Below are 13133 nucleotides of genomic sequence, written 5' to 3'. Positions count from 1 at the left end.
TGGGAAAGAATGGGGCAGATAGATGGGGAGAAAGGGGGAGGGTGGGGGCAAAGCCGGAGGAGTGGATCCCAGGGGCCCCTCTGCAGGCAGGGAAGGCCCTTTGCCTCATCACCAGCCCCTCCACTCGCAGGACCTCGGAGGCGACACTGACCCCATCTGCTGGCCTGATGCCTGCTGACCTATGGCCAAGAGGGGACCGAAGACAGCCACCCACTCTCACCTGACCCCCGAGGCAGGGCTTCCCCGGGGGCTAGAAGCTCTGGCACCTGTAGGGACCCTGGGTCCCCCAACCCCAAGATGGGTGCCTGATTCGATTCTGCACCTGCCCCAGGTGCCCCCATGAGAGCCCGGGTGTGAAATGCACAAAGGACATGGGGAAGGCTCTGGCCCCATGAAGCTGGGAAACCAGCCCTGAGCAGCTACAGGCAGAGGGACCCCAGGGGCTCAGCTACGGCATGGGGCAGCTAAGAAAGGCCCTGGCCACCCACCTCTCCCCGTTCCTCCTCCCCCCAACCCAACCTCCTCCTGCTCTGGCTCCAGTCACTCCACACAACACCAGTGCCCATCTGGCTGGCCTGGTCTGCCCATCCTCACACATCAGGGTCACTCCAGCATCTGCCAGCAGCAGCTGGCCTCACCACAGACCTGAGTCCCCCACAGACCTGAGACCCCCACGGGCATGTATTGTCCGTAACCTTAACCCAGTCCCCCTGAAATTTCAGTGCTCCAGATCAGCTGAGCATAAACTGAATGAGTGAATGGATTTTAAAAAATGAATGAGTGTATCAATGAGCTGGTGCTGGGGGCAGGATCCCAGCTCTTTCCCTGCTCCTTCATATGTTGGCCACCCAGACGCCGGGGGGACAAGTGAGTGTCCCAAGAGGTCAGATCACATGGCTTTTCCCGGATAATTAAAGCAAACAGATACAAGCCAGGTACATAAATAAATAAATCCCACCCTAAAAATAAATTCTTAAAAATCAACCAGAAAGCGAGAGCCTCAAGTTCAAGATACACGTGGGGACCCTGTCCTGCGTCTGCCAGCTGACGTGAAAACCTGGACCTCCAGGGCCTGACCCAGCCACCGAGATGCGTCCCACCTCCCCACCACCTCAGCCCTGCCCCCAGCCAGAGGCACTGCCCAGGCTGCCCTGGGAGGGTCCCCGCTGAGACCCGTCCCTGCAGTGAGAAGCCCCAAAGGTAGGCCCCTTAGTCCTGGGCTGGTTCAGCAACCCCTGATTCCCAAGTGGTGTGGCTGCATCTTCCTCTTGCCAGCCAGCCAGCCAGGGCAGGACCACCTCGAGCATCCTGGCTGCGGGCACAGGCAGAACCACAGGCTGGGCCCGCCAGGCTGGAGCTGAGACTAGCAACTCCTGGTGCTGTGGACCCAGCCCGATGCGGGCCCCCTGTTCCTGAACAGCCAGCACTGGACCGTCTCCACAGTGGGCCTCCAGGGGTCTGGACGGCCCTTGGGCCCTCCCACTCCCCCCACCCAATGCTGGGATGGTCACTCCAAGACACAGGTGACACTGAGGGTCACCGGGCTCCAGATCAGGGGTGCACAGTGGATGACAATTGTGGGACACTGCTGTGCAAACTTTCCCCTGCCCCTACCCCTGCCCCTACCCTGCCCAGAAGTCTTCACCCCAGGCCAGCCACGTGGTGATGCACCCACGTCCCTTCCCATAAACCCAGGGGATAGACCTAGACCCCACTTCCCCTTTCACACAGGTCACTATTGTGATCAGACAGCCACGGAGAGGAGGGCCGTCAGAGCTGGATGCTCCCCACACTCCAGGGGCCGCTGGCCGGCACCACCTGCCCCTGCATCATCCCCCCAAGGCGCGTCTGGTCCTCTCCCCTCTGCCCCTTCCCAGACAGAATTACTCATTTCCTCTCCTGGACAAACATCACCACATCCTCTACTTTCCCCCTTTCCTGCTAGAGTCCACAGAGCGCATCTGTGGCCCCTGTTTATGGACCCCCCCTCCAGGGGCCAGAGGACAGGCAGGGACACAACCCGGGAAGTTCAGTTTCCACCCCAGTCACAGAGCCGCCCACACGAGGTTAACCTCCACGCCCGTGGGGAGACATGAACCTGCCACCCTCAACGGTGCAGCCCAACCTCAGCCTGTCTGGACCCCCCAGCCCTGTTTCAGGGGCTGCCCAACCTGTGGGCCAACCTCTCAGGAGGACGGCTGCCTCCTCCCACCCTGCCAGCTTCACTAGCAGGCTCGCCTGTGCCAACACCCGCAGACCAGGAACCCTCCCCCAACACCCTCGGCAGCTGGACTCCAGCCCCATCCGCTCCATTTACAAAGCAGAGGTTCACAGCCGCCCGCTAGGATCAGAACCCAATTCCTGCCCCACCTCTGGGACCCTCAGTGGAGTCCCGTGGGGGGTTTCAGGCTGTCTGTGGTCCGGTGCAGACACCTAGGGGCTGCTCCGCCCCCTGCATCCATCAGGACCCTTCTCTCTGAGGGAAGCAGGATTGACATTCTGTCCAGCAGAGAGGAGACTGAGGCCCAGGGTGCCCACAAGGGGTTGGAGTTCCTCGCCCAGGCCCCAGACAGAGCAGCAGAAGGACCCAGAGAGCAGGGCGTCAGCATGGGCACACGGGGTAGGTGGGCAAGGGGTTCACGCTCTATAACACCAACCCCAAACCAAGCTCAGGGGCGTCTGAGCCCACTGACACCCAGACATGGCCCTGGGGCCACCCTTGGCCCCCTCCCTGGTGCTGCGCAGATGGCCCCCTGCCCTCCAGCTCTGCACCTCCACAAGTCCCAACTCTCTCCCTCGGCAGCTCCTGCAGCATCGGGCCAGAGAAGCATCACTGGTCCTCCCCTTCCATCAGCTCCTGTGAACAGTCTCTAGGGAGCAGAGTGGCTGAGCCAGTGTCTCTGAAGTCTCTCCCGCAGCCATGAGATGCTCCATTGTGTGTGGCAGCGGGACCAACCCCCGGGAGACTGAGGATGTAGCCTCCGTGTGGGGAGTGGGAGTTGGGGCACTCACGGGAGAGGCAGCCCTGGCTCCCTGGCTGCTGGCTCCACCCTGGGCAGCACCGGAACACCGTCTGGGCCTCCGTGGAGTACACCTGCCTGTAGCCCGTGTAGTAGACAGTTCTAGAAGAGAAGAGATAGGGAAGCGTTACCGCCGAAGGACCAGGCTCCAGGCATTTCCATCCAGTGCCTCTGGCTCCGACCTCTCCTCATCTCCCAGACCGACTCCCCCACTGTCCCCACTTCACAGCCGAGCAGGTCAGGGCACAGAGGTAGGCGAAAGGTCTGCATTCCCGAGGCCGTGTCATATAAATGAGGGGCACTGGGGGTGCACAGCCATCCTGGAACCAGCAGCAGGGCAACACACCAGCTCTTCCCTCTCACCCCCATGGTGGTCCCAGCTCTGAGCGACCTCGGGACAGGCATTGTGTCCAGCACACAGCTCTCATCACGCGGCCAGTCTGGAAGGGTCTGAGGGTCAGATTCAGGGCCCAGCCCAGGAGCAAGAGTGGCCCCTGGGATGACCAAGTGGGCCGAGGTGCCCAGTGCTGGCAAGCCGTGCCCCAGGCTCCCAGCCCACCAGTCCACCAAGGAGCCGGGTGGTGGGCTGGTCCTGGGAAGTCCCCAGGGACCGGCCCCTTCCCCACTAAGGGTTAAGCCAGGGAGACAGGCTGACTGAGGGTCAAGCATCTGTGGGCAGCAGCAGGACCCGAGTGTGCTCAGCACATAGCACTGAGGTCAGAAGGGACAGCTAGGAGGGCTTCCTGGAGGAGGGTGCTCTAGAGGCCAGGGTTCCCTGGGTCCAAGGCTGGTTCCCGCTCCAATGGGACTGCTATGGCCTCAGAAAGGCCGAGCAGAGAGGGGCACAGTCCTGCTTCCAGGAGTTGGAAGCAGGCAGCCGATCCAGCCAGCCTGGGGCCTGGCACAGGGAGTGGCCACAGGAAGGTGGTGCCCACGTTAGAGAGAGACCAGCCCCACCCAAGAGGTAAGGACCTCTCATCAGTCCCTACCCCAGATCCACAGGCTGCCCCTGGCCACCTGCGCCTCCAGGTCCCCAGAAGCCCAGCCACTCAGGGCCACCTTCTGCCAGTCCAGCCCAACCTCTGCTCTGTATCACCAGCCCCCACAGCGGGCAGGCTTGGGGGAGTAGTCCGAGAGGGTCCACCTCCCCCAGGCTGGGACTCCCCTGCAACCACGAACCTGGAGCAGAAGCTGGAGGGCGGGGTGGGGGTGCCCTGGTCCTACTCAGCCCATCAGACTGTCCTCCACCTGCAGCGCTCCTCCTTCCAGCCACACCCCAACTCCTGCGTCCCATCTGGACACCTCTGTGTTTGTTGCTCCAGAGAGTGGGCTTTAACAATCCAAGCAAGGATCTGCCACACCCCACCCACCTGCCTGGGGAGCCACTCCAACTCCCTGCTTCAGCCCCCAGCCCAGACGACAGAGAGTGGAGTGGCAGGAAAGCAAAGGGGCAACCCCAAGCCCACCCTGCATGAGCGACCTCCAGGCACAGCACCCTACCCTGCTGCCATCTGCAGGACTGCTGCCCAGGGCCTGGCCTGGTTGGGTCCAGGGCCCTTGTGGCATCAGGAGGTGTGGGGGCTTGGGCTGCCAGCTCCAGGTCAGGGAAACAACACCCCCAGCACTGCCTGGCTTGCTCTTCCTGGCCCTCAGGAGTAGCGGGAAGCTCCTGGTTGCTGAGGGGACCTGGACCCCTCAAACCAACCAGGGCCGCTTCCCGGAAGCGTGAGCACGTGCACATGACTGTGTACATGCATCTCAGGGGAGTCTGCAAAACGCCACTTTGGCAGGACATGAAACCACTTGCCTGGAGAGAGGCCTACCACGGCGCAGACAATGTCTGGCAAAGCAGACGGACCCTTCCGCCGTAAATATTTACCCGCTCCCTGGGCTACGTGCTGCTCCTCCCAGTGACCGGGCTGGTAGGCCACCCTCCCCTAAAGCTAGTGACCCTTGGAGACAGCGGGTCAGACTGCAGCCCCTGCTGCAGCTCACATGGGACACCTCACGTGGGACAGTCACATGGGCCCCCGCCACTGCCAGGAGCCAGTTTTTGCAAGGCCAGGGTGGACAGGGGGCACAGCTACTAGGCTGATATCCACTCCTCACTTTGTGTGGTCCCCAAGAAGCCCAGGACCCAGCACAGTGGGGTAGGGGAGGGGCCTGGTGGGGGCTCATGTGTAAGCTTCATGCTCGAGCATCCTCTCCCTCCTCACCTGTTTCTCCGTGCCCGTGGGGGGCACACAGCCCGAGCTCCCCAACCCTGGGGCAGCCTGTGTTGGGTTTGTTGGGGAAATGCTCACTGGGGGGACATAAGCAAGACCCCTCGTCCAGCCCCTCAGGTGTCGTCACAGCCTCGCCTGCTCTGGGCCAGGATGCAGACCCGTGGCACCCCACCCAGCCCCACCAGGGCCATGCAACAAGCCCACCAGCCCAGGAATCAGACACAGCCATCACTGTGGCTGCAGGAGAAACAGCAGCCGCCACAGAGCTGCCACACGTGCGGCCTGGCCCGTGGCTGGTCGCGAAAGAGTGGACCAAGGAGGGCTGGACGCTGGTCCGGCAGAGGGGGAGGGAGGGCTGGGAGCTCAACACGATAAAGCTGGAGCCTCTGTGGGGTCTTATAGGAGTGGGCCAGCCGCGGGAGCCTCCTCAACACTTGCAGAGCTGGGTGGGGTGGGATGGGGTGAGGAGGGCCTTCCGCCCCTCCCTCCTCTGAGGGGGTGTGCCATCCAGCCTCTGGCTAGGCCTTCAGGACGCGAACCTGCTGGGTCTGCCCCAGGGAGTAAGGGCTGTAACCTTTGTTTTAAATGTTGGCTGTCCCATCACACCTGTACAGTTCTCACCTCACCGTGGTTCTCAGCTGGGGGTGGTTCATCTCCCTCCCCGGGCCTTCACAGCATCTGGAGAGTGTGGGTTGTGAAAGTTGAGCTGGGAGGATGGGGCAGGTGGACAGCCCCTCTACCACGACGGTCCTGTCCCAGGGTCAGGAGGGCTGAGGCTGGGCCCTGAGAGCGAAGGGGCCTGTCGTTTCTTCAGAGACGTGCATCTCTTTGTCCTGGCCCCACGGCCACTCACCCACCCTCCAGCCCAGGGGCCACAGGGCTTCTGGCTGCTTCCGAAGTAGTGCCCTTTCCCCGAAAGCTATGGGGGGTGGGGATGCAGCTGATGTGACCCCATTCCTGTTTTACAAACACACCTAAACACACTAGCCACAGCCTCCACGGCCACGGGAGGGCCAGCTGGACGATGCATTTGGGAAACATCCCACAGCTGGCGTGGAGGCCTTGGCCATGAGCATCGTGGGAGGGAACAAAACACACCAACAAGGCAGGGAGCCCTCCAGAGTCGAAACAAGGCTGGGACGCCCACATACCCTCGGCACTGACCCCAGGAAACTCTACAGGACACTGACCGCCGTGGGCACCGAGGTGGGAAGGTGGTCGCACTCACCTGGAGTGAGACAGCCCAACAGAGGAACCTGCACTCCAGCTCCAGCCCGGAGCCAGGCAGACGGGACAGCGGCCGCCACGGAGCTGGGGCCCACACTGCTCCCTCAGAACCTGGAGGTGGCCCTGCTGGATTTCGGGGGGTAGGGTCCCAGATACCGGGCTGGGCCGTGCAAGGAAGGGATCTAGAGCCCTGCCTGAGCCTTCCCAGGAAACCGGGACCCAGAACACGGACCCCTGACACGGGCTGCACACGGCCAGGCAGCACAGCCCCCCAGCAGATGGACATTCCCCAGCAGTGCCCGGGCACCCTGCCAGGAAGCTGAGGCACCAGTCACCATGAAAACGCTGCACCCGCCCTGCCCAGGACAGCCTGGAGAAATGGCCAGTCACAGAAGCCTCCCCAGCATGGCCACCCACCCACCCTCCAGCCCAGGGACCACAGGGCTTCTGGCTGCTTCCAAAGTAGCATCCTTTCCCCGAAAGCTATGAGGGGTGGGGATGCAGCTGATGTGACTTCATTCCTGTTTTACAAACACACCTACACACACACACACGTGGGGCCAGGGCAAAGAAATGCATGTCTCTGAGGAAACGACAGGCCCCTTCGCTCTCAGGGCCCAGCCTTAGCCCTCCTGACCCTGGGGCAGGACCATCGTGGTAGAGGGGCTGTCCACCTGCCCCATCCTCCCAGCTCAACTTCCACAACCCACACCCTCCAGATGCTGTGAAGGCCCGGGGAGGGAGATGAACCGCCCCCAGCTGAGAACCACAGTGAGAACTGTACAGGTGTGATGGGACAGCCAACATTTAAAACAAAGGTCACGGCCCCCACTCCCTGGGGCAGACCCAGCAGGTTCTCATCCTGAAGACCTAGCCAGAGGCTGGATGGCACACCCCCTCAGAGGAGGGAGGGGCGGAAGGCCCTCCTCACCCCGCCCCACCCAGCTCTGCAATCAGGCAGATTCCAGAACCTGCCAGAAGAGGAGAGGTAGGCAAAGGCACTCCCTCCGCTTGATTTTGAAATAAAACCTTGAGCAATAGAGGTTTCACATGGGCTCGGGGGCAGGCAGCAGCTGCCTGCAGGCGGGACCTCGGCAGGCTGAGCGCCCCGCTTTCACCCTCCTGCATGGATGGCCAGCACCTCTCCCTGCAGGGTCCCCTCCTCCTCCTCACAGGCCCCCTCCCCACGGGGTCTGCCCCCACCCACCAGGCCCCAGGTGGCCGCTGAGCAGGGGTGTACAGTCTGGGAATAGCCTCCATGGTAGCCACACCCCAATGGCAGTGTCAGGGGCCTTGACCTCAGATGTGGGGCACTGGGGCGGGCCCTGTGCCCTGAGACCAGGACAGCCTCGCCCCAGCCGCACTGCCCCCTCCCTGCACTCCATGATGCAGCAGGGGTGAGCTGAGCCCCCACCCCTACATGGGTCCTTGGAACCCCTGCACGTACCTGCGCTCATGGCTGACACACCAGGCCTGCCGCCCACAACCCGGCCTCCACACGGGCACTGTGCGGCTGAAGGCCCGCACACAGGGCTGGCGGCGGCCCACCAGGGTCAGCTCCTGCTCCGCACACACATGGGGCCTGGGATAGAGACAGACAGTCAGCACCCCCGTCACCAACTCCAACCCCCCTGCATGCTCCCTGTCGGGGGTCCAGCTGTCCAGACCTGAGGGCAGGCCCCGGGTGAGGGCACCCAGCGCAGTGCCCACCCCGGGCCTGCACAGGCCTGGCCTCGAGAGCACGGATATTCAGGAGAAAAAGGATGCACAGGGCTGCCTCTGAGCCTCCCCCTCAAACCTCAGCCATGTGGGCTGAGGGATGCTGACCAGCGGGATGACCACGATGAGGCAGCACAGCAGCCCTTCAGGCACATCTGCTCCGGTCACTCTCCCGTCCACTGCCCCCTATCCTCACCCCGAGGCGCCTGCATGACTCTGGTCCCCTAGGCCGGCAGGCAGGCTGCCTGGCTAGGCGTGCTGAAAACCGTTCAAGGGAGGAGGGGCGAGCCTGGAACGACTTTCTCCTCTGGGAAGTTTCCGGCACCTCAGAAGCACAAGTGGAGCTGGCTTTTCCATTTGGAAAGAGGGAGGAAGTGGGGGCGGGGGGGAGGAGGGCGGAGGGGGAAACAAAGAGGCAGGTGGGAGGAGGCACAGAAAAGACTCCCAAGGATGGGGAGCAGGGCGCAGGGCAGGCGGGAGTCCCTGCTCGGGCCCTCTGCTCTTGAAACGAACCCACTGCCCATCTGGGGGACGGGAGGTGCTTCCTCAACTGCAAAGTGAGCAGAGCTTTGTAGGGGGCGGTGCTCATCCCAGCATGGGCCATCTGCTCCCTGGGGCAGAGCAGGGCTCCTGGAGCTGCAGGTGAGGGTAGGCGTGAGACTCGTCCCTCCGGGGTGGGCAGTTCCTGGACCCCAAGAACTAGACGCCAGGGTGAAGAGGTGAGGACGAAACCGGGGCACAGGGCAGGGGAGGCAGTCATCCACAGGCAGCTGGGGAAGCCTGATTGCACACACCCCCGGGTCTAGGAGGGGGCTGGGTTGCTAAGAAGTGTCTCTGTCCTGTCTGTTTTTACAGGCTCTATTTATTAGTGGCCTCCTGGCTTGGGTGCAGTATACATGAGGGGACGCTTGGCGCTCTGAGGATGGATGAGCCCAGGTCCAGCCTTGAGGTCCCAAGGATGCTGTGACCTGGGCAGACCACCCTTAGACACCCAGGTCCTCCCACCAGACAAATGGACAAATGATCACAATGTCAAGCTCACGTCCAGCACCAAACACACAGCCTGGCCGGCATGGGGCAGCTGGTGAGGGGAGTGCCCCTTCCCTGCCTTTTCCTTCCACCCAGCACGGCCTCTGCCCCCAGGAGAGACGGACAGGCAGGGCCCAGTGACTGGGAGCTGCTCACAGGCCACTGAAAGTACAGTTCAGCTGTCAAGCTCCCTGACCAGTGAGCAGGGGCCTTCAAATGGCCAGAGGAAGCCTCAGTGAATGGGGGCCATGCAGTGCTCAGGGTCAGCGGGTTTAGGAGTCGTTTGTAACCGGGGACTTGAGCTTGGAGGGCCTGTCCCTCTCCAGGTGGGAGGGGTCAGTCTAATGAGCTGATTCGGGAGTACTGGACATTTTCCTAGCACAGCTGCCCAGAGGACTCCAGCCCCAGAGAAGCAGGGCTGTGGGAAGATGCCTCCTCTGAGCCTTGCAGCCTCGGGCTGAGGTAGGTCAGAGCTCCCTGTGCCCAGACACTGCTCCCACAGCCTTGTCTTGACCAGCCCAGCACACTGTCAGCAGTCAGCCCAGGTCCTGGGGAGAAAGGCCAGCATCTTTCAGCAGCAGAAGAGGTTCACTTCGGAGATGTAAATAAGTAAATAAATAAGTGTTGGCTTGTTTGGAATCTGGACCCGTCAGCCAGCAACAGCCAAAGGACCAACCACATCACCCTGCAGGTCCCCAGGGTCCTGGAGCCACCAGTCCGTGGGAACCCCCCTTAGAGCATCCTCCCGCCTCACCTTCCCACAGGCCCACCACGGGTTTGTTGAGCCAGCCAGGGAGGGTGGAGCTGCCCATGAAAGGAACTGACACAGAGGTCAAGACCTTCTGGGGCCCTCACTGCTCTCCAGGTCCCCCTTTTGAGGTGCAGGCAGCAAGGAGCCAATTCTGGGGCCTCCAAGAGCCCACTGGCTCCTGCCTCCTTTCTGGGCAGAATGAGCTGCAGGATGGGCCCATTCACAGGGTTTCTCAGAAGTCTAGCAAAAGAGCACCCCCAATCATTCAGCCAGCCAGCACACCCACTGTGGCCCCAGCGAGGGTCTGGGAAGGTGGCAGGTGCTTACAGACATGACTGGGAAGGTCTGCTTCCAGGCAGCAAGGAACTCAACATGACAGGGGGCATCTGAGAGTGGAGTGACTGTGCCCCAGGACAAGAAACATGGGCACAGGCCCCAGAGGGCAGCCACCCCCACACACACAGTTGGGAGAATCCCCAGGAGGAGAACTGGTGGGCAAGGCCTTGGAGGGTCTGAAGAGCGGAGGTGAGAAGCAGGGATGAGGCTTTGGGAAAAGTGGGCCTGAGGAAGTCTGAACTCTCCTGCAGTCCTCTGCCCACTGGGAGAAAGCCCTCCCAGGGCTGAGTGAGCCCTGGCTAAATGGGCACACCTCAAAGGACAGGCTTACTCCCTGGGGCTGGGGAAGGGCAACCAGTGGTCCCCACCAGCCCACTGGGGCAGAAGCCCCTCTTAAGAGCAGAGTCCTCTGTTCAGCATCCACCCTGACGAGCACCCAGGGATTCTGGGGAGCCTGGGCCAACCATGTGAAGAGCAGGCAGGCTGAACGGCCTAATGGCCCCATGTTAATCCCTTCTGAGGCCACCGCTTCCCCTGGACAAACTAAACTCCCTGCGGTCACAGCAAAGAGTGATGTTGGGGGAGAAGTCACGTGGGGAGTCGGGGCTCAGGCCCCAGATCTGGTCCTTTAAAAGGCCACAGAGAAATCTTCCTCGGAGTAAAGCAAGACCCCGGGGGCCTGGGGTCATGGACTTGCCCCCTCCCCAGCTCTGGCTGGAAGCCTGTCCTTTCCGTCGGTACAGCCAGGTGCACCCAGCCCTCAGGGCTGGCGGAGCCCAGCACAGGAAGCCCCCGCCAAGGCCCCTCGCAGCGCCCCCCACCTCCCCGCCCCGCAGCCGCTCAGCAGCCTTTCCAAGCTCCGAGGGCCCCAGGCCCAACACCCTGCGGGAGCGCGGGGGCGCCAGCAGGCCCTCCCCCCCACCCTCCTCCTTCAGACCCTCTCACTTCGCACCAGTTTTCCTCTGAGGCCAACACAAGGATCGATTTGCTGTTTAAAAGAGACCGCTAAACGGCCCGCTGGGGAATCAGCTTTCAAAATTAAATTCATCTCGGCTGGCTCCCTGACCCTCTCTTCCTGCCCATTCTGTAACTGAATTCCTTCTCCTGTCTCCCAGCCCCAAAGCCCGCGTATTTAACACAGAAATCAAGCCCAAGCGGCCCCCTGTCTGGGCACAGGACCCCGGCCCCAGGAGACAGGCTCTGGAAGGAAGTGGGCTCGGGCTGCTTCCTCTCAGCCTTCTCCAAGCTGCCCGGCCAGACCTGCCCAGACTCCCTCACCTCGCGGGGCACCGATTCCTCCCAACGTGCAAACCCGCTGTCAGAGTTCAGGCAGACGAGGAAGGGGAAGGGGAGAGGCCAGGTGGCCCTACAAGGGAAGCTCCCCCAGACCCAACCCCCGACCCTTGTCTCTTAACCTCCCCCTCTCCAGTTAAGGCAAAGAGAACTCAGTTCTTAGGGGCCCAGGGGGAAAGCCGCCCAAGACTCGGGGTCTCCGGACGTCCCTCCCGCCTCCCGCGCCCGCCTCGGCTACTCACATGCCGGGTTGCAGGCGGAGCAGGGCGCCAGTGCCCGTGGGCATTGCGGGGAGCAGCAGCACCAGGGCCAGGGCCACGGCGCGCCCCGCCACCCCCGCCTCCGGAAGGAAAGGCATAGTGCCCGCGGCGCCGCGCCGGGTCCCTCCTACGGTCCCGCGCTCACAGGCGGCCCAGGCGGGCGCTTGGAGCCGCCTCCTCCACGTGCGCCATGGCCCGAGGGACCCGGCGGGCGCAGCCACAGGTGCCGCGCCCGGTCCCGCCGAGCGCGAGGTCGCCGCAGGTGGGCAGGGCCCCGGTTTCGAGCCCGCGCTGGAGGGCAACGCGGAGTCCTGTGCGCCTGAATGCGTCCAGCCAGACACCCGCCCCGGCGCGGGGAGCCCAGTGCACGCCAAGCCCGGCGAGGGAAAAGCGGCCCACCTCCGCCACGCCCCCTGCTCCGACCCCAGCCCCGACTCCGCCCACCGCCCAGATATACCCGATCCCTCCTACCCCGGCCTCGTCCCGCCCCCGGCACTCCGCCGGGCCGGACCCCGGCCCACAGCCCGTCCCCGCCCAGACGCTCCGCCCCAGCCCCGCCTTCCTCGCCCACAGCCCCGCCCACAACCCCCGCTGCCCACTCGCGCTTCCCACTCCTCTCCGGCTGAAAGTCTCAGGTTCCGTGCGACTCGGGAGACCAAGGGGTGGAGCAGCAGAGATCTCGCCCCTCAACCCCGGAAAGGCAGTCCTCCAGGACGCCGGGCCCCAGCCCCCGTTATCCTGGGGGAGGTGGGTCTCTGTCGGCCGGTCCCGCTGCCACCCTGCTGCACAAACGGGGAAACTAAGGTCAGAGCGGAAGCAGCCAGCACGCCCAAGTCGCCCCTAATAAACTGCAGATCCTGGAACTGGACAGGGCGAACTGTCTCTGGGACCGTCACTAAACCTGTACATCTAAGAAAACCACCAGATCTCGGAGAGTAGAGAGAAGTCCGGCCAGTCCAGTGGCCCCTCAGAGTGTCTGGGTCATCACAGACAGTGATTTATCTCTTTGTGGACACTGGACGCCCAAGGTCAAGATGCTGACTCCTGGGTTCCTGGGGAGGCCCTCTTTCTGACCTGCAGAGACTGCCTCCTGGTGTGAGCTTGCCTGGGGGGCAAAGGGGTGAGAGAGACAGTAGCTCTGGTGTCTGCTTCTTAGAACAAGCCAGCCACTTGGGACCAGAGCCTCACCCCATAACCTCATTTAAGTACAGTCACCCTCCTTGGGCTTCCCTGGTGGCTCAGCTCATAAAGAATCCTCCTGCAATACAGAAGA

The 13133-nt window shown here is 62.9% G+C and overlaps 1 protein-coding gene across 1 annotated transcript in view; it reads right to left on the bottom strand.

The window, feature by feature from the left end:
* Positions 1-11958, bottom strand: part of MEGF6 (multiple EGF like domains 6) — a 101226-nt gene extending 89268 nt beyond the window's left edge. Inside the window, exons 1-3 of the mRNA XM_052653780.1 lie at positions 11843-11958; positions 7920-8054; positions 3013-3122 (exon numbers count right to left, since the gene is read on the bottom strand). Of these exons, the coding sequence (XP_052509740.1) occupies positions 3013-3122; positions 7920-8054; positions 11843-11958 (361 nt within the window). The remainder of the gene's footprint in view (positions 1-3012; positions 3123-7919; positions 8055-11842) is intronic.
* Positions 11959-13133: the final 1175 nt, after the last annotated feature.

This window comes from Budorcas taxicolor, chromosome 16 (genome assembly GCF_023091745.1).
Source record: "Budorcas taxicolor isolate Tak-1 chromosome 16, Takin1.1, whole genome shotgun sequence".
Classification (NCBI taxonomy): Eukaryota; Metazoa; Chordata; class Mammalia; order Artiodactyla; family Bovidae; genus Budorcas; species Budorcas taxicolor.
The sequence above is the reverse complement of the archived record's forward strand: the minus strand, read 5'-3'. Positions and strand labels throughout refer to the sequence as shown.